The sequence below is a fragment of the Oncorhynchus mykiss genome, chromosome 18 (genome assembly GCF_013265735.2).
Source record: "Oncorhynchus mykiss isolate Arlee chromosome 18, USDA_OmykA_1.1, whole genome shotgun sequence".
Lineage (NCBI taxonomy): Eukaryota > Metazoa > Chordata > Actinopteri > Salmoniformes > Salmonidae > Oncorhynchus > Oncorhynchus mykiss.
The window spans coordinates 63,564,479-63,586,978 of record NC_048582.1 but is presented as its reverse complement, the minus strand read 5'-3'; the positions used below and the strand labels follow the sequence as shown (position 1 = coordinate 63,586,978).

General features: G+C 45.0%; 1 protein-coding gene across 1 annotated transcript in view; it reads left to right on the top strand.

Annotated features, from left to right (window-relative positions):
* csmd3b (CUB and Sushi multiple domains 3b) overlaps positions 1 to 22,500 on the top strand; it is an 826,488-nt gene that overhangs the window by 172,744 nt on the left and 631,244 nt on the right. Inside the window, exon 3 of the mRNA XM_036953488.1 lies at positions 3,275 to 3,387. Coding sequence (XP_036809383.1) covers positions 3,275 to 3,387 — 113 coding nt within the window. The remainder of the gene's footprint in view (positions 1 to 3,274; positions 3,388 to 22,500) is intronic.

Genomic DNA, 22,500 nt, shown 5'->3' with positions numbered 1-22,500 from the left:
TATATTACTGGCTCTATGCTTGGTAGTCTTATTGATATTCTACAGTATATTACTGGCTCTATGCTTGGTAGTCTTATTGAGATTCTACAGTATGTTACTGTGTCTATGCTTGGTAGTCTTATTGAGATTCTACAGTATGTTACTGGCTCTATGCTTGGTAGTCTTACTGAGATTCTACAGTATGTTACTGTGTCTATGCTTGGTAGTCTTATTGAGATTCTACAGTATATTACTGTGTCTATGCTTGGTATTCGTATTGAGATTCTACAGTATATTACTGTGTCTATGCTTGGTAGTCTTATTGAGATTTTACAGTATGTTACTGGCTCTATGCTTGGTAGTCTTATTGAGATTCTACAGTATGTTACTGGCTCTATGCTTGGTAGTCTTATTGAGATTCTACAGTATGTTACTGGCTCTATGCTTGGTAGTCTTACTGAGATTATACTGTCAGATAATACAAGTGAAAAACATATTTGTAATGAACCTGTGGCCATCAAATGATCAAAGAAATTGGCAAATGACACTGTTTGTATTGTCACTCCCCCTCTGGAGCTAGAGGGCGCCAGGCTGCCCTTCATCACTCACTCCTATCATCTATTACGCACACCTGCCTTCCCTCGTCACGCGCATCAGCGTTATTGGACTCACCTGGACTCACTTATCATCTGTTTATTACCTCCCCTATATTTGTCAGTTCCCTGCTCTGTTCCCACTGCTGCATTGATTGCCTTTCCTTTGTGTTACCTGTTTCCTGTAGCTGTTCCTGTCTCGGTCCATGTCCGTTCTTTATTAAATGTTTTACTCCCCGTACCTGCTTCGTCTCTCCAGCGTCATCCCATGTGACATGTATGTTAAAATGCATTACATTGTAAAAATCTGTGGCTAGTTATCCTATTGTGAGCCAATGGTGGTAGAGAGAGAGCGAGAGAGAGAGAGATAAATAGGAGGGAGAAAGAGGGGAGAGGGGGGGGGAGAGAGAGAGAGAGATATAAATAGGAGGGAGAAAGAGGGGAGAGCGGGGGAGATGAATTGTTTGTTGAAGACACTATGTGCAGAATAGAAGGTACTTACTCTCTTCTCACTCAAGTTCTTTGAAGCCGACGACAAGTTGAAAGGTTAATCATATTAAAGGGATACTCTGTGATCTCCTGGGGCGGTTATGCAAAAGCTTTTATAAATATTTCACTCACTATTCTACTTTATTAGCATAGCCAATAGGATCTCTGTACGCATGACGCAATTTGAAGTACACACACTCCTCTGTTATTATTCAGCGTTTAATTATTCAGAACGTTTTTATATTGATCTGGTAGTTTCTCCCTGTGAGATTAACATGAAGACCGGTTGGCAGTGGGTTTTCACTGCTACTTACATCGTGCCAGTTCTAGTACCTTATCAAAATGGCTTTTTGAACTAAGCACATTTTTTTTGCAGAGACACCTACTTTGATACGCCACTTAACAGAGGCTTTTATCCAATGCAGCTTAAGTTACAGTTTAGTGAGTACATACTTTTATGCAGTGAGATCCAACTGTAATGGGACAGTGACACATTGTTTGTTTGTTTTGGCTCCGTACTCCAGCACTTTGGATTGGAAATGGTACAATGACGATGAGGTTAAAGTGGTTAAAGTCAGCTTTAACTTGAGCTGTAATTTCTAAAATGGTTCACCAGATATGGATGAAAATACCCTCAAGTTAAATCTGACAGTCTGCACTTTAACCTCATAGTCATTGTACCATTTCCAATCCAATGTTCTGGAGTTCTCCTTTTGGAGTTCATTGTATGTGCATGACTGTGTGTGCTCTACATGGCTCGTACACACATACTAAGACTGTGTGTGCTCTACATGGCTCGTACACACATACTAAGACTGTGTGTGCTCTACATGGCTTGTACGCACATACTAAGACTGAGTGTGTTCCACATGGCTGGTACACACAAACTAAGACTGTGTGTGCTCTACATGGCTCATACACACATACTAAGACTGTGTGTGCTCTACATGGCTCGTACACACATACTAAGACTGTGTGTGCTCTACATGGCATGGCTAACACACATCTTTATCAAGCAGAGCCACACGGCACCTTCTGACACATACTCATGTGGATTTGAATGGAGCTTTAAGGAGAAGCAGAAGTCTTTGCATTGCTAATGGTAACAGTGGGCTTCTGGAGGCCTGCGGGGCAAAAGCCAACCCATATCTGGGTTTGGAGGTTTATGGTACATACTGTACATTGTGCCTGACTTTCAATGATCCTATTGACACGCAATCTCAGAAAGTGCTAAATGTGGACTACTTTTTTCTGGTTCAGTGATTTACCCTCCGATGCAATTTCATGTCTAATGCATATAAAGTGTTGTTTTCTCTCTATTGAGAGAGCGTATCACCACTAGTCTTTGCTATTGCTCTCAGCTATCTACTTCCTTTGCTGATCTAGAATGTATCATATCTTAGTTTTAACCCATGGTGTAGCCTGCATACAGATGTAGGATCGGAATTTGATCACCCTGTTGCAGGAGAACTTTCCTGCAATGTAGGACATTTTAAACTTGTAGTCTATTTGGCTTCTAAAAAGGCTTCTGAAGTTTGTCATTTCCACTTTGAAATTTTAGACTTGATTTGCCCTTACGCAACATGTATCAACTCCTACAAAAATGTCCGTACATTTTTTATCCACATAATAATTCACATTTTCTGTTGCTGCAGGATTATTTCTGCAAACTGGCTCAAATTAAGATCCTACAGTACATCTGTATGGTCTCTATTGATGTGTATATTTTCCCCACCTGTCTTCACAGTATGGCTTTTTGAAATGACTTTATTGAAACAAACTCCAGCCAACGAAATGTAAATAACCTACCAAGCAGAGCTAGTGTAGCCCATAAATAAGCCTGAGTTTATGTACATTTGAAATGTTATAACGATCTTTACTTTGAAATGGGGCCGTAGAATCGATATGTTCTCCCTCCACATGACGTTGATACATTCACAACTACTCTGTGCTCTACTCCTGGCTCCAGAGATCACACTGTAATGCCACTGTGCAATTTTAGCTGAATGACAACATTGGGCTGACTGGTTGGTTAGACTTGCCAGGCTGCTACTGGTTGTCTATGTACGTCTTCAGATAATTCTGATTGGGGTATGTTATTGGTTCATAGTGTCCTATTGGTCGTTCTCACTGGTGTCTGTGTGCAATTTAGTTAATAGTGTCTCCAGATAATTCTGATTGGTGTATTGCATGATGTCTCCTTTTCCTTATAGGTTAACAGGATTCTCAATCCCTCCACCAGTCACGAGCACGGGGTCCGTCTTCTCCCTGCGTCTTACCAGTGACTTTGCTGTGAGCGCTCACGGCTTTAAATTATACTATGAAGGTAAGTCTCTTCTCCTATTCCCTCTCATTATTTCTTCTGTTTATCTCTTGTATTCGCTCAGAAAATGAACAGCAGAGAGACTCCTGTTGGATGGGACGGCTTCTGATCCAGCTGGTGGTTCTGATACTTTGTTCTGATCTGTCAGTGTGTTTTATAAATATGGGTTAAACTGTCTGTGTGAGATCCCACAGTTAGACCAGCTGTTCTCTATAAGGTCCTCATCAGTCCACATCAAACCAAAAGTTATCAAAACCACACACTGTAATGGTCCTACTGGACTATACAGACATTCTGGATTAGACAGAAATACTGGACTAGACAGACATAATGGACTAGACAGTCATAGTGGACTATACAGACATACTGGAATATACAGACATACTGGAATATACAGACATACTGGAATATACAGACATACTGGAATATACAGACATACTGGACTATACAGACATACTGGAATATACAGACATACTGGACTATACAGACATAGTGGACTAGACAGACTTACTGGACTAGACAGACATAGTGGACTAGACAGACATAGTGGACTATACAGACATAATGGACTATACAGACTTACTGGACTAGACAGACTTACTGGACTAGACAGACATACTGGACTAGACAGACATAGTGGACTAGCTAGACATAGTGGACTAGCTAGACATAGTGGACTAGACAGACATCCTGGACTAGACAGACATCCTGGACTAGCTAGACATACTGGACTAGACAGACATAGTGGACTAGCTAGACATAGTGGACTATGCAGACATCCTGGACTAGACAGACATAGTGGACTAGCTAGACATAGTGGACTATACAGACATCCTGGACTAGACAGACATAGGGGACTAGCTAGACATAGTGGACTATACAGACATCCTGGACTAGACAGACATAGTGGACTATACAGACATCCTGGACTAGACAGACATAGTGGACTAGCTAGACATAGTGGACTAGACAGACATCCTGGACTAGACAGACATAGTGGACTAGCTAGACATACTGGACTAGACAGACATAGTGGACTAGCTAGACATAGTGGACTAGACAGACATCCTGAACTAGACAGACATAGTGGACTAGCTAGACATAGTGGACTAGACAGACATCCTGGACTAGACAGACATAGTGGACTAGCTAGACATAGTGGACTAGACAGACATAGTGGACTAGACAGACATAGTGGACTAGCTAGACATACTGGACTAGACAGACATAGTGGACTAGCTAGACATAGTGGACTAGCTAGACATACCGGACTAGACAGACATAGTGGACTAGCTAGACATACTGGACTAGACAGACATCCTGGACTAGACAGACATAGTGGACTAGCTAGACATACTGGACATGCAAGGATCTACAGAAAGACAAAAATGGTTAGAAACTCTGACACACCTACCACCCTCCCCTCCCTTACCACCCTCCCCTCCCTTACCACCCTCTACCATCCTTCTCATCTCTACCACCCTCCCCTCCCTTACCACCCTCCCCTCCCTTACCACCCTCTACCATCCTTCTCATCTCTACCACCCTCCCCTCCCTTACCACCCTCATATACCACCCTCCCCTCCCTTACCACCCTCTACCATCCTTCTCATCTCTTCCACCCTCCCCTCCCTTACCACCCTCCCCTCCCTTACCACCCTCTACCATCCTTCTCATCTCTACCACCCTCCCCTCCCTTACCACCCTCTACCATCCTTCTCATCTCTACCACCCTCCCCTCCCTTACCACCCTCTACCATCCTTCTCATCTCTACCACCCTCCCCTCCCTTACCACCCTCTACCATCCTTCTCATCTCTACCACCCTCCCCTCCCTTACCACCCTCTACCATCCTTCTCATCTCTACCCCCCTCCCCTCCCTTACCACCCTCTACCATCCTTCTCATCTCTACCACCCTCCCCTCCCTTACCACCCTCTACCATCCTTCTCATCTCTACCACCCTCCCCTCCCTTACCACCCTCTACCATCCTTCTCATCTCTACCACCCTCCTCTCCCTTACCACCCTCTACCATCCTTCTCATCTCTACCACCCTCCCCTCCCTTACCACCCTCTACCATCCTTCTCATCTCTACCACCCTCCCCTCCCTTACCACCCTCTACCACCCTCCCCTCCCTTACCACCCTCCCCTCCCTTACCACCCTCTACCATCCTTCTCATCTCTACCACCCTCCCCTCCCTTACCACCCTCTACCATCCTTCTCATCTCTACCACCCTCCCCTCCCTTACCACCCTCCCCTCCCTTACCACCCTCTACCATCCTTCTCATCTCTACCACCCTCCCCTCCCTTACCACCCTCTACCATCCTTCTCATCTCTACCACCCTCCCCTCCCTTACCACCCTCTACCATCCTTCTCATCTCTACCACCCTCCCCTCCCTTACCACCCTCTACCATCCTTCTCATCTCTACCACCCTCCCCTCCCTTACCACCCTCTACCATCCTTCTCATCTCTACCACCCTCCCCTCCCTTACCACCCTCTACCATCCTTCTCATCTCTACCACCCTCCCCTCCCTTACCACCCTCTACCATCCTTCTCATCTCTACCACCCTCCCCTCCCTTACCACCCTCTACCATCCTTCTCATCTCTACCACCCTCCTCTCATCTACCACCCTTATCTCTTCTACCACCCTCCTCTCATCTACCCCCATCTACCACCCTCCTCTCCGTCACCACCCTCCTCTCATAAACCACCCTCTTTTCCTCTACCACCCTCATATACCACCCTCCTCTCCTTCACCACCCTCCTCTCATCAACCACCCTCCTCACCTCTACCACCCTCCACCCTCCTCACCTCTACCACCCACCACCCTCCTCACCTCTACATCCTCCTCACCTCTACCACCCTCCACCCTCCTCACCTCTACCACCCACGACCCTCCTCACCTCTACCACCCTCCACCCTCCTCACCTCTACCACCCACCACCCTCCTCACCTCTACCACCCACCACCCTCCTCACCTCTACCACCCACCACCCTACTCACCTCTACCACCCTCCACCCTCCTCACCTCTACCACCCACCACCCTTCTCACCTCTACCACCCACCACCCTCCTCACCTCTACCACCCCTTCTCCTCTACCACCCTCCAGTTGCCCATCCCTGGGCTAGACCTAGCTAAACGAACTGGCAAAAAAATTCAGATTTTGTTTAGGAACTCAATGTCTCAATAGTAGAATAAACCAGGTGCGATTTATACGTTTGGTTTTGCCTCAGAATATTTTCTGTGGTTATGTCAATCACTGACAGTCACTCAATTAGCCTGTGTCACTCTCACTCAGATGTCATATTAAAAACTGCAAACATTTCTCTCCACCCTATTATGGAAAAATTTGTAAAATTGCAGCAAACTTCCTTTCAAACTGCAATATTTTCTTTACGCCACATAGCAACATTTTCTGTCAAGAGGGGAGAAAACCAGATGTCACTTAGACCCTCAACAGTCTAGGACTCTGACTGCGTGTGTGGCTACGCAGACCCACAAGCCACTGCAGCCCTTCATGATCACTGCACCCCCATCAAAGTTCCCCATCTCTAGTCTAGCCTATACCTAATGACAAATGCTCTTCAAATTGTCAATATGAGCATTTTATTTTGTACAGTTATCAATGAAAGCATTTACATCAAAAAGACAAGGCAAGAGCTAAATCAACTACCTAGCTACCTTCCCTTGTTTTGGATGATTGTCTTCTCACTTTGTCATCAACAAATAATTCCACAGACTCGTCATATCAATCGGAAAAAAATACTCTAAAATGTACATATTATAATTACCAACATAAAAATGAATTGTATACAGTTCCTTACCTTAATATTGTTGTCCTGATCTCAATGACAGAGCTGTCAACGTTGCGAAAAACCCATTCAGGTCCAATAGAGACAAGACACCACCTGGTGGTAGCACTTTCAGTTTCCATGCCAACATTTACAATTTGCTCACTCCTACCACAGAGTTTCTAAACCTTACCGTACTGTACTGTCTTTGCTCCTACCAATGACGCATACGTTTCAGTCCTTACTGTGGCAATTCAAGATGGCGTTATCCACACCTCGAAAAGACATTGCTCAAATACAAAAAATAGAGATGTTTCTATTTTCCAAGCACATGTTTAGTGTTAGTAGATTGAATACATCTCTTTGCTCAGCCTTGACTTCCCCATTTAAACTGAACAGAAACACACACAAGCGTATTCCTCTTAATATTGTGTGCATACATTTGTTTGCATTTCTCCTTTGCCAAGATAATCCATCCACCTGACAGGTGTGGCATTTCAAGAAGCTGATTAAAAAGCATGATCATTACACAGATACACCTTGTGCTGGGGACAATAAAAGCCACTCTGAAATGTGCAGTTTTGTCACACAACACAATGCCACACATGTTTCAAGTTTTAAGGGAGTGTGCAATTGGAATGCTGACTGCAGGAACGTCCACCAGAGCTGTTACCCGATAATTTAATGTTAATAAATCTACCTTAAGCCACCTTCAATATCGTTTTAGAGAATTTGGCAGTACGCCCAACCGGCCTCACAATCACGAGTAACCACGCCAACTCAGGATCGCCACATCCGGCTTCTTCACCTGCGGGATTGTCTGCGACCAGCCACCTGGACAGCTGATGAAATTGTGTGTTTGCACAACCAAATAATTTCTACACAACCTGCCAGGAACCTCCTCAGGGAAGCTCTTCCGCTTGCTCGTCGTCCTCAACAGGGTCTTGACCTGACAGCAGTTTGGTGTCGTATCCAACTTCAGTGATCAAATGCTCACCTTCGATGGCCACTGGTACACTGGAGAACTGCTCTTCCCGGATGAATCCCGGTTTCAACTGTACTGGCCAGATGGCAGTTGGTGTCGTATTGGACGAGCGATTTGCTGATGTCAACGTTGTGAACCGAGTGCCCCATGGTGGCGATGGGGTAATGGTATGTGCAGGGATAAGCTACGGACAACAAACACGATTGCATTTTATCAATGACCATTTGAATGCACAGAGATACAGTGACAAGATCCTGAGGCCCATTGTTGTGCCATTCATCCGCCGCCATCACATCTGGTTTCAGCATGATAATGCACTGCCCCACGTCACAAGGATATCTACACAATTCCTGGAAGCTGAGAATGTCTCAGTTCTTCCATGGCCTGCATACTCACCAGACAGGGACTGCGGTTGAAAATTAGCCGGCTGGCTAAAACCGGCACTTTTACTGAAACGTTGATTAATGTGCACTGTCCCTGTAAAAAATAAAAAATAAACTCAATAAACTCAACATGTCACCCATTGAGCGTGTTTGGGATGTTTTCGATCGATGTGTACAACAGCGTGTTCCAGTTCCCGCCAATATCCAGTAACTTCGCACAAGCACTGAAGAGGTGGGGGACAACATTCCACAAGCCATAATCAATAGCCATAATCAACTCTATGAGAAGGAGATGTGTTGTGCTGCAGGAGGCAAGTAGTGGTCACACCAGATACTGACTGGTTTTCTGATCCACGCCTTTTTAAGGCGGTGACCAACAGATGCATAACTCTTTTCCCAGTCATGTGAAATCCATAGATTAGGGCCTAAATTGAATGATTTCCTTATATGAACTGTAACTCAGTAAAACCTTTGAAAATGTGCATATTGTATTTATATTTTTGCTCTGTGTATTTATTCTGGGCCCCCAGGCCTATTCATCCACCACCTACCCGCCAGCCTGTCCATCCGCCAGTCCACCATTCTGGGCCCCCAGGCCTATTCATCCACCACCTACCCGCCAGCCTGTCCATCCACTTGTCCACCATTCTGGGCCCCCAGGCCTATTCATCCACCACCTACCCGCCAGCCTGTCCATCCGCCAGTCCACCATTCTGGGCCCCCAGGCCTATTCATCCACCACCTACCCGCCAGCCTGTCCATCTGCCAGTCCACCATTCTGGGCCCCCAGGCCTATTCATCCACCACCTACCCGCCAGCCTGTCCATCCGCCAGTCCACCATTCTGGGCCCCCAGGCCTATTCATCCACCACCTACCCGCCAGCCTGTCCATCCGCCAGTCCACCATTCTGGGCCCCCAGGCCTATTCATCCACCACCTACCCGCCAGCCTGTGCATCCGCCAGTCCACCATTCTGGGCCCCCAGGCCTATTCATCCACCACCTACCCGCCAGCCTGTCCATCCGCCAGTCCACCATTCTGGGCCCCCAGGCCTATTCATCCACCACCTACCCGCCAGCCTGTCCATCCGCCAGTCCACCATTCTGGGCCCCCAGGCCTATTCATCCACCACCTACCCGCCAGCCTGTGCATCCGCCAGTCCACCATTCTGGGCCCCCAGGCCTATTCATCCAGCACCTACCCACCAGCCTGTCCATCGGCCAGTCCACCATTCTGGGCCCCCAGGCCTATTCATCCACCACCTACCCGCCAGCCTGTCCATCCGCCAGTCCACCATTCTGGGCCCCCAGGCCTATTCATCCACCACCTACCCGCCAGCCTGTGCATCCGCCAGTCCACCATTCTGGGCCCCCAGGCCTATTCATCCACCACCTACCCGCCAGCCTGTGCATCCGCCAGTCCACCATTCTGGGCCCCCAGGCCTATTCATCCACCACCTACCCGCCAGCCTGTGCATCCGCCAGTCCACCATTCTGGGCCCCCAGGCCTATTCATCCACCACCTACCCGCCAGCCTGTCCATCCACCAGTCCACCATTCTGGGCCCCCAGGCCTATTCATCCACCACCTACCCGCCAGCCTGTCCATCCACTTGTCCACCATTCTGGGCCCCCAGGCCTATTCATCCACCACCTACCCGCCAGCCTGTCCATCCGCCAGTCCACCATTCTGGGCCCCCAGGCCTATTCATCCACCACCTACCCGCCAGCCTGTCCATCCGCCAGTCCACCATTTGCTGCCTCCACACACGGCCTTGATACCCAGTGAAATTTCAGGGTTATATAAATATGCATCAAGCATATCAGGACAGAAGCAAGACAGTCGGTCTCGTTCAATTATCTCTCCAAAATGTAATGGATTCACTGCCTTTTAAATTGTGTAAGCCACCACGGCTTCTGAGAGATGGGAAGGATGTTATCATTTCCACAGCTGTACCAGGGTTTCATTATAGAGTTAGAGTGCTACTGTATAATAATGACAATTAGATCTGCTCAAAGCCCCCAAACCCCCCCCCCCCCCCCACACACACACACACAGGCTGTGTTTACATACTGTACAGCTTTCTTGATGTGGGGTTTGACATGGCCAATTAGACCCTGACCCTGGCAGTCTAATGATAATATGGCTTGTTAACCATCATGCTATTTAATGGTTTGTTTATTCCTTTAGACATCCTATGTGTGACTGTCTTTTCCTGTTAAAATACTGTAATAGCTTCTGATCCATTTAGAGGCATGCAGCATGGATTCAATCATGCACACCGATAAACTCTAAGGGGGAAAAACTGACAACATTTTCTTTGTTTTTCATTGTAACCACCACCCACTAAGACAAGACAGTAAGAAGGTATTTAATGTCTAAGTAGACATTGAAAACTGCATAGCTACACAGCCTACTTGGCATGGGTTCAGATGGTCTTATTCTCTCTCTCTCTCTCTCCTCATAACGAACTAGCACCTATGCTGCCAGGACTGTATTGATGAAGTGTATTGTATAATCCTCATGCTGCCCACGCATTCACTTCCCTGGCACCCTCCTCACACGCACGCACGCACGCACGCACACACGCACACACGCACACACGCACACACACACACACACAGGCAGACAGACAGACAGACAGACAGACAGACAGACAGACAGACAGACAGACAGACAGACAGACAGACAGACAGACAGACAGACAGACACTAAGTAAACTCCCTGCCCCATGCTCTCCACCTCAACAACCACTACGTCCTCCACCACCTCAACCACCACTACGTCCACCACCTCCACCACCACCTCCTCAACCACCACTACGTCCACCACAACCTCCACCACCACCTCTACCACCTCAACCACCATTACGTCCACCACCACCCACACCTCCACCACCACTGCCTCCACCACCACTACCTCCACCTCTACCACCTCTACCTCCACCACCACCTCCACCACTTCTACCACCTCCAACTCAACAACCTCCACCACTTCTACCACCTCCACCTCAACAACCTCCACCACTTCTACCACCACCACCACCACTACCTCCACCTCAACCACCTCCACCTCTACCACCTCCACCACAACCTCCACCACTTCTACCACCTCCACCTCAACAACCTCCACCACTTCTACAACCTCCACCACTTCTACCACCTCCACAACCACTACCTCCACCACCACTAACTCCACCAACACCACCTCCACAACCACTACCTTCACCATCTCCACCACCACCACCACTACCTCCACCTCCACCTTAACCACTTCTACCACCTCCACCTCATAACCTCCACCACTTCTACCACCTACACCACCACTACCTTGACCATCACCTCCACCACCACCACTACCTCCACCTCCACAACCACTACCACCACCACCTCCACCACCACTAACTCCACCACCACCACCTCCACAACCACTACCTTCACCTCCACCCTCTCCATCTCCACAACCACTACCTTCACCACCTCCACCACCTCCATCTCCACTACCACCACCACCTCCACTAACTCCACCACCACCACCTCCACAACCACTACCTTCACCACCACCATCTCCACCACCACTACCTCCACCTCCACCTCAACCACCTCCTCTTGTCCTCCCCTAGGCCTTCCTGCCTGTGTATAGCTCTCCTGTAGTTACACCCATCTAGGGGAGGGGGGCGCTGGCACACAGTTCAGCTCCTCCAGCTGCTTCAGGAAACACTGCTTTCTCTTCCTCACATACACATACTGTGTGTGCAGACACACAGGCATATACAGAATAATGCATGCACATGTACACGCACACGCACACACTCGCACACACACACACACACACACACACACACAGGGGAAGACAACCTGCTGGGATCGACTGGAGCATTTGATGCCTGTAGATTCGGCGTTGTACAGCCTGTCTTTACAGCCTGTCTGTATAGCCTGCCTGTATAGCCTGCCTGTATAGCCTGTCTGTATCTATAGCCTGTCTGTATAGCCTGCCTGTATAGCCTGTCTTTACAGCCTGTCTGTATAGCCTGCCTGTATTGTCTGCCTGTACAGCCTGCCTGTATAGCCTGTCTTTACAGCCTGTCTGTATAACCTTCCTGTATAGCCTGTCTGTATAGTCTCGTGTAGGTCTTGATTTAAGGAGTGTTGTGATTATTACAGAGTTATGTAATTAGTGGATGGTGTTGATAATAACTTATTTTTAACCTAAATCTTCATTGTACGTACTGTGTTTATAATGTCTTATTTGCGGCTGTGAAAAGCATTTCTCTCACTCTTGTAACCCCACAGACCTAGAGAACCATATAATTTTTACAAATAATAGACTTTATTCTATACGAACCAGGTCGGACGAGTACATTCATATGCATTAGTTACTTTCCTGAATAGAAGGTCATCATTCATGAATTATTGTATAGACGGGTTGGTTAGTAAGACCGAAGTGTGCCTAACTAGGGGGCAAAACAGATGGAGTTGGCTTAGAAGCTTGTTGATATCATGTCAACTATATTTAGTCTCCAATGTTTATTGAAAACAAATACATTTGCACTTGTTGTTTCTCAAATGGGGAAGCAGGGTAGCCTAGTGGTTAGAGCATTGGACTAGTTACCGGAAGGTTGCAAGTTCAAGTCCCCGAGCTGACAAGGTAGAAATCTGTCGTTCTGCCCCTGAACAGGCAGTTAACCCACTGTTCCTAGGCCGTCATTGAAAATAAGAATCTGTTCTTAACTGACTTGCCTAGTGAAATAAAGGTAAAAACATTTTTTAAATACATCGTTAAAGTTGTTAGCTAGCTAGTGAAATGTTTGCCATATTAGCGTTGTCATGAAACCAGACAAGACATGGTGTCAAGAACAACATAAAGCGACCTGAAACAAGTAACTGTTGCAAGATATCTGACCCAGCGATGCACACGCGTCATTTTAGTGACGTTGTCAGCCAACCCGTCTATATGAGGGACTTTAGTCTAGTGTTCAGCATCAAAGTAAGTGTCTGCGGATGCCTTTGATTTAAATGATTTAGTGGGCAGACGAAGGCACTTTTAGAGTATGCTGAGATGAGAACATTGCTGATGATGTGCGGAAATTAGAAAGCAAGGTAGTGATTGTGGCGGTTGCCATATTTAGGACGCTCTGTCCTCGATATCATAAATATTAATATAATACTTGTCTTTATCAGTAGAGTTGTCATCATCTTCATCACATCATCACCATCAGCAATAGCAGCAGTAGTGTCAACACCTTCATCATCATCCTCACGTTCATCACCATCACCACCACCATCATTACTATCATCATCATTACCATCATCATCATCATCATCACCATCATTATCATCATCATCAGCAGCAGCATTAGTCAGCACCTTCATCATCATCCTCACATTCATCGTCACCATCATCACCATCTTCATCAGCAGCAGCCACATCAGCAGTGTCAGCACCTTCATCATCATCCTCACATTCATCATCATCACCATTATCATCATCATCATCATCATCAACATCATCATGTAAGTCTCATGATATCATGGATTCCAATCATTACAGTATTTCCGTCAATAATCTGCTAGCTAGAAGAACATGACCTTAACATGTGGATGTTACACTGGAGACTGAATCCCTAATGGAAACCTATCCAACCTCTGACGTGGGTTTACATTACATTCTATGGATGAATGTGACTTCCCTGTCTGATGACAACACAGTGTAAAACACCTATAATTAACCTCTTGATGTGGTTTTACACATTACATGCTGGATGTTAGAATGCTTAAAGTCCAATCAATTGTAGCCCATTGGTTGGACTATAGACAGTTGCATATTCTCAGTTGACAATCTTGTTATTTACCAGGAATCCCAGTTGCAGAATCAAGTGTTTAGTTTCTAACTGTCAAGCTTGTTTTCTCATTTAAAGCATTACATATTCTCTCTTGTGTAGTTTGTGCTCAGACATTAAACACACAGGAAATCAACTTTGGACACGAATGAGAATGGAAACAGGAAATGAAGTCAATCACTGCATATAGCAAGGCAGAATAACTCCACAATGATTCAGAATGTACCTACAATGTCTACGGTACCTTCAGAGAGTATTCACACGCCTTTTTCCACATTTTATTGTACTACACCCTAAATGTAAAAATGGATTAAATTGAGATGTAATGTGTTCCATGATGTCATATCCTGTGTTTAATCGATTGGTTGCTTACTGTGTAATCTGCATTGCCATTGGCTAGTTATGACTGGTTAATCAATTTGTTTTTGTCATGATTTGTATTTGTCTACACACAATACCCCATAATGGCAAAGTGAAATTGTGTTTATAGACATCTTTTATTTATTTTTTTTACAAATGATTTAAAAACAAAAAGCTGAAATGTCTTGAATAAATAAGAATTCAACCTCTTTGTTATGGCTAGCCAAAATAAGTTCAGGGCTAAAAATGTGCTGAAACAAGTCACATATTAAGTTGTGTGGACTCACTCGTGAATTCACCAGGAGGCCAATGCTGTCTTTAAAACAGTCCAATAGCTCTGATAGGAGAAAACTGAGGCTGGATCAACAACATTGTAGTTACTCCTCAATACTGACCTAATTGATAGAGTGAAAAGAAGGAACCATGTACAGTATCTGCATACTTCCTTCTAGGCACTAAAGTAAAACTGCAAACAATGTGACATAGAAATAAACTATGTCCTGAATACAAAGTGTTATGTTTTGGGCAAATCCAAACACAACACATCACCGAGTACCACTCTTCATATTTTCAAGCCAAGGTGTTGGCTATATCATGTTTGGGTATGCAGGTCATCGGCCAGGACTAGGGAATTTTTTGGGATAAAAAGAAACAAAACTTGAGTTAAGCACAGGCAAAATCCTAGAGGAAAACCTGGTTCAGTCTGCATTCTAACAGACTCTGGGAGACAATTTCACCTTTCAGCCGGACAATAACCTAAAACACAAGGCCAAATATACACTGGAGTTGCTTACCAAGACAACATTGAATGTTCCTGAATAGCCTAGTTACAGTTTTGACTTAAATTGTCTTGAAAATCTATGGCAAGACTTGAAGATGTAGAAATAATCAACAACCAACTTGATAGAGCTTGAATAACAATAATGTACTAATATTGTTCAATCCAGGTGTGCAAAGCTCGTAGAAACATACCCAGAAAGAGCTGTAATCGCTGCCAAAGGGGATTCTAACATGTATTGAGTCAGGGGTGTGAATACTTATAGTCACAGTGCATTCGTATAGGATCCAGACCGTTTCCCTTTTCACACTTTTTGTTACATTACAGTCGGATTCTAAAATGGATTAAATAATTGTTTTCACCCCATGATGACAAAGCAAAAACAGGTTTTTATACATGTTTGCAAATTTATAAAACAAAAATTAAAAACACAAATTCAGAAGTATTTAGACCCTTTGCAATGAGACTTGAGATATTGAGCTCAGGTGCATCCTGTTTCCATGAGATGTTTCTACAACTTGATTGGAGTCCACCTGTGATAAATTAAATGTGTTGGACATGATTCGGAAAGGCACACACCTGTCTATATAAGGTATAAGAATGGGAGAAACTCCCCAAATACAGGTGTGCCAAGCTTGTAGCTTCCTACCCAAGAAGACTCGAGGCTGTAATCGCTGCCAAAGGTGCTTCAAAAAAGTACTCTCTCTGCTCTTTCTCTCCCATCAGCAAGCCTGTCTTCTAAAAGTGGCAGAAAATAGACCATTTAAAAAAAATGCAGCGTAATTAGCTTGGCACTGCTTATGAACACATCCGCTTTAATCAGGTTCTTTCATGCCGCCGCCAAAGTCTTCAGGATGCCACAGTGATGCCAGTGTTAAAATGACCTTTCCTATCAGTGTTCTAATGTCCTGTTCCTTCATGCCGCCGCCAAAGTCTTCAGGATGTCACAGTGATGCCAGTGTTAAAATGACCTGTCCTATCAGTGTTCTAATGTTCTGTTAGTGTGTAATCCTCAACATCCTGACTAATGACAGTGCTGTCTCTTATTAATTCACGTCCGTGGGAGAGGGAAACTGGTATTCATTTCCCCCTATGCAGGCTTAGGCGTCCCAGTGACCTAAGATTTCAAACTTTATCATAGAATACCATGCAGACCTGAGTTCAAACAGTATATGTGGAAGGGCCGACGCTGAAGTAGAGAAGCAGGTATGGGGAGTCAAACATTTATTCAGAACAGACATGGAACAAGACAGGAACAGTGTCCTTGCACGGGTATACAAGTACACATGACAATCAATGCTGAAGCGGGGGACAGACAGATATAGGGGAGGTAATGACTGAGGTGATTGAGTCCAGGTGAGTCCAATAATCGCTGATGTGCGTGACAGGGGAAAGCAGGTGTGTGTAATGATGGTGGTAGGAGTGCGTAATGCTGGGCACCAAGGCGCCCTCAAGTGCCAGTGGGGAAGAGCGGGAGCAGACGTGACAATATCTTTATTTTCAAATAACTTTGAACATTTGATTGAGCCCTGTCTGCAATGTCAGATTGCAGCAAAAGTATTTGAAACCCAGGTTATGCTGAAACCATCTCTCCCTGCTCCCTCCCTCAAACCAACTGCCTATCATCCTTGGGTTTGGTTTGATTGACAGCTAAGGGTCTCCTCCAATTTACCCTGTAATTAAATACAACTTTTGTAGTGGCTTCAAACAATGTTCACTTCCTTTAGACGCTTTACAGGTTCAGTTCCAACACATTCCTTTAAAAGGCACGCCATGCAGTATAATATCTTGGAGTTCAAAAAAAATGATTGTAGGCTACTGACAAAAATAACGTCCAGTTTTGTCACACAGGATCTTGTTGATGAGTGGTACAATAAATAATGGTTTCTAGTATTAGCCAGGTTCCAATTGATATTGCTGGTAAAAGGTAGAAAAATGACCAAGGATGAAAACAAAAGAACAAAAAAAGAAAATGTCCTCCTGAAGCTGCTTATAACCCAAATGGCTGCCAAAGGTGCTTCAACAAAGTGATTGTGATCGAAATTCTCACAACATACGTGTGTTAAATATACTTGTTTAGGAAAAGTCAAGGGCAGAGGGGCACAGGACTTTAAAAATGGCAGAGAAGTTATAATATTTAAATCATATTGAGTCAAAAAGACTCACTCGAATCTTCTATTGTTAAATTAAGAAAACATCACGCCCGAGGCTGTTTCTGGACACACCATCATGTCAGTTATGAGCATAATAAAGTAGCTTAGCCTTGGGGGCATAGTGGGTGTGGTGACAGGCAGATAACTGGCATGTATTGATTATACCACTGACACGCTGAATACATGACAACAGGGTCAACTCTGCTGTGACAATGTCAGTCTGCATCCTTCCATTAGATCAGATATTGCATGAATATGGCTGGAGTTGTTCTCCTCTACTATATGAAGTGATTGACTTCATTGCCTGTTTCCTCTCTCTGTCATGCCAGTAACAATAACCCTCAAACCTATTTCCTAGGTAATGTCTGAGCATGCACTGTAGAGGAGTGATAGAATAAATGTGTTGGTGTAGATGAGGACATGGTTAGACTTTTACATGTGAGCCATTCTACATGAATGTCTTTCTACAGTGCATTGGGAAAGTTTTCAGACCCCTTGAATTTTTTTACATTACAGCTTTATTCTTAAATGGATTAAAATGTTATTTCCCTCATCAATCTACGCACAATATCCCATAATGACAAAGCAAAAACAGTTTTTAAAAAAAATTTTTGCAAATATATTCTAAATAAAAAACTTAAATATCACATATATGTAAGTATTCGGACCCTTTACTCAGTACTTTGTTGAAGCAGTCGCGAGTCTTCTTGGGTATGACGCTACACGCTTGGCATACCTGTATTTGAGAGTTTCTCCCATTCTTCTCTGCAGATCCTCTCAAGCTCTATGAATGAGTATCTACGGTATGCATAGTGGATTGATCATACATCCAATTAAGTTGTAGAAACATCTCAAGGATGATCAATGGAAACAGGATGCTCCTGAGCTCAATTTCCAGTATCATAGCAAAGGGTCTGAATATTTATGTAAATACGTTTTTTTTTTTGCAAACATTTCTAAAAACCTGTTTTTGCTTTGTCATTATGGGGTATTGTGTGTAGATTGATGAGGGGAAAAAAACTATTTAGTCAATTTTAGAATACGGCAATAACATAACGTCAAGCGGTCTGAATACTTTCCGAATGCACTGTGTATTGGATTATACATACATGCTTAGAACCAGTTATAGAGCATTATACATGCAGGCTAAAGTGGTTACCAAAATATTAACTCAAATGGACCTGGTGTATGTCCACTTCCCAGGACTCCAGAGCTGCTCTTTGTCTTTAATTGAATAAGCAGGTGATGAAGTGCATCTAACGGGTCTCAGAGAGGCATAAATATTTTTTAAGGTCAATAATCTGATCGCTCACTCTTCCTCATATAGTGGTTGCTGCTGGTTCCTTCTTAAAACAGTTGTTAAAAAAGTGTCAAAGGAGGCTTCTTTATATTCAAATCAATGATTTCTCCAAGTATCAGTTCAATTATCCATTAGTACCATTCCCATTTCAAAGATCACTGCCAAAGCTTGTTCATTAAAGTGTATGGGTAGCCGAGCCATCTGAGCCTGTCGTTTCCAAACACTCTAATTTCACATTGTTTACAGCCAGCAACGTGCAATTCGTCCACACCCTGAAAACAAAGAATGCAAATCAGCAAATCAGCTTCGTTGGTTAGATGGTTTAAAATGGGCGGCGTTGTTTCTTTGGGACTAATGTCTCTTGGTATTTTCTTTGATTCAGGATAAGGTGATGAAATAATACAAATGTAAAATATATTTCAAATCTCAAATAAGTAGTTGTCGTTGTTGAATCATCTTGATTAAAATGTGTTTTTTTAATAAATCAATTTTCAGAACAGTGATAACTGATACTTTCTCCTCACCATAGTAGTATTTCCATGTAAACCAGTGTCATTTCAGCTCTGCCTTCAATTCATGTGACTGAAATAGTCGTTGTCTCTCCTTTCTTTGTCATCTTTCACATGGCTTAATCCTTCAATTTAATACATTCTCCTGTCACTCATTTATCATACTTCTGGCAGATTACATCATGTCACACCTTAGAAAAAGGTGCTCCCACCGGTTTGTCTTTGTCACGTTCCAGACAATCCCCCTTTTCTGTTTCTACTCAAGTAGTCCTTGAGATGGATTACGACCACTTTGCCGTATAGTTAACTTTAAGGTGTCAGAGTAAGACTCTAAATAGGGACCCTTTGTCTCTGTGTCAGATTAAGACTCTAAGGAGGGACCCTTTGCCTCTCTGTCAGATTAAGACTCTAAGGAGAGCCCCTTTGTCTCTGTGTCAGATTAAGACTCTAAGGAGGGCCCCTTTGTCTCTGTGTCAGATTAAGACTCAAAGGAGGGACCCTTTGTCTCTGTGTCAGATTAAGACTCTAAGGAGGGCCTCTATGTCTCTGTGTCAGATTAAGACTCTAAGGAGGGTCTCTGTGTCTCTGTGTCAGATTAAGACTCTAAGGAGGGCCCCTTTGTCTCTGTGTCAGATTAAGACCATAAGGAGGGCCCCTTTGTCTCTGTGTCAGATTAAGACTCTAACCAGGGACCCTTTGTCTCTGTGTCAGATTAAGACTCTAACCAGGGCCCCTTTGTCTCTGTGTCAGATTAAGACTCTAACCAGGGCCCCTTTGTCTCTGTGTCAGAGTAAGACTCTAAGGTGGGCCCCTTTGTCTCTGTGTCAGATTAAGACTCTAAGGAGGGCCCCTTTGTCTCTGTGTCAGATTAAGACGCCAAGGAGGGCCCCTTTGTCTCTGTGTCAGATTAAGACTATAAGGAGGGCCCCTTTGTCTCTGTGTCAGATAAAGACTATAAGGAGGGCCCCTTTGTCTCTGTGTCAGATTAAGACTCTAACCAGGGCCCCTTTGTCTCTGTGTCAGATTAAGACTATAAGGAGGGCCCCTTTGTCTCTGTGTCAGATTAAGACGCCAAGGAGGGCCCCTTTGTCTCTGTGTCAGATTAAGACTATAAGGAGGGCCCCTTTGTCTCTGTGTCAGATTAAGACTCTAACCAGGGCCCCTTTGTCTCTGTGTCAGATTAAGACTATACGGAGGGCCCCTTTGTCTCTGTGTCAGATTAAGACGCCAAGGAGGGCCCCTTTGTCTCTGTGTCAGATTAAGACTATAAGGAGGGCCCCTTTGTCTCTGTGTCAGATAAAGACTATAAGGAGGGCCCCTTTGTCTCTGTGTCAGATTAAGACTCTAACCAGGGCCCCTTTGTCTCTGTGTCAGATTAAGACTATAAGGAGGGCCCCTTTGTCTCTGTGTCAGATTAAGACTATAAGCAGGGCCCCTTTGTCTCTGTGTCAGATTAAGACTCTAAGGAGGGCCCCTTTGTCTCTGTGTCAGATTAAGACTCTAACCAGGGCCCCTTTGTCTCTGTGTCAGATTAAGACCATAAGGAGGGCCCCTTTGTCTCTGTGTCAGAGTAAGACTGTAAGGAGGGCCCCTTTGTCTCTGTGTCAGAGTAAGACTCTAAGGAGGGCCCCTTTGTCTCTGTGTCAGAGTAAGACTCTAAGGAGGGCCCCTTTGTCTCTGTGTCAGATTAAGACTCTAAGGAGGGCCCCTTTGTCTCTGTGTCAGATTAAGACTGTAAGGAGGGCCCCTTTGTCTCTGTGTCAGAGTAAGACTCTAAGGAGGGCCCCTTTGTCTCTGTGTCAGAGTAAGACTCTAAGGAGGGCCCCTTTGTCTCTGTGTCAGATTAAGACCATAAGGAGGGCCCATTTGTCTCTGTGTCAGAGTAAGACTCTAAGGAGGGCCCCTTTGTCTCTGTGTCAGAGTAAGACCATAAGGAGGGCCCCTTTGTCTCTGTGTCAGATTAAGACTCTAACCAGGGACCCTTTGTCTCTGTGTCAGATTAAGACTCTAACCAAGGCCCCTTTGTCTCTGTGTCAGATTAAGACTCTAACCAGGGCCCCTTTGTCTCTGTGTCAGAGTAAGACTCTAAGGTGGGCCTCTTTGTCTCTGTGTCAGATTAAGACTCTAAGGAGGGCCCCTTTGTCTCTGTGTCAGATTAAGACGCCAAGGAGGGCCCCTTTGTCTCTGTGTCAGATTAAGACTATAAGGAGGGCCCCTTTGTCTCTGTGTCAGATAAAGACTATAAGGAGGGCCCCTTTGTCTCTGTGTCAGAGTAAGACCATAAGGAGGGCCCCTTTGTCTCTGTGTCAGATTAAGACTCTAACCAGGGACCCTTTGTCTCTGTGTCAGATTAAGACTCTAACCAAGGCCCCTTTGTCTCTGTGTCAGATTAAGACTCTAACCAGGGCCCCTTTGTCTCTGTGTCAGAGTAAGACTCTAAGGTGGGCCCCTTTGTCTCTGTGTCAGATTAAGACTCTAAGGAGGGCCCCTTTGTCTCTGTGTCAGATTAAGACGCCAAGGAGGGCCCCTTTGTCTCTGTGTCAGATTAAGACTATAAGGAGGGCCCCTTTGTCTCTGTGTCAGATAAAGACTATAAGGAGGGCCCCTTTGTCTCTGTGTCAGATTAAGACTCTAACCAGGGCCTCTTTGTCTCTGTGTCAGATTAAGACTATAAGGAGGGCCCCTTTGTCTCTGTGTCAGATTAAGACTATAAGGAGGGCCCCTTTGTCTCTGTGTCAGATTAAGACTCTAACCAGGGCCCCTTTGTCTCTGTGTCAGATTAAGGCTCTAAGGAGGGCCCCTTTCTCTCTGTGTCAGATTAAGTCTCTAACCAGGGCCCCTTTGTCTCTGTGTCAGATTAAGGCCATAAGGAGGGCCCATTTGTCTCTGTGTCAGAGTAAGACTCTAAGGAGGGCCCCTTTGTCTCTGTGTCAGAGTAAGACTCTAAGGAGGGCCCCTTTGTCTCTGTGTCAGATTAAGACCATAAGGCGGGCCCATTTGTCT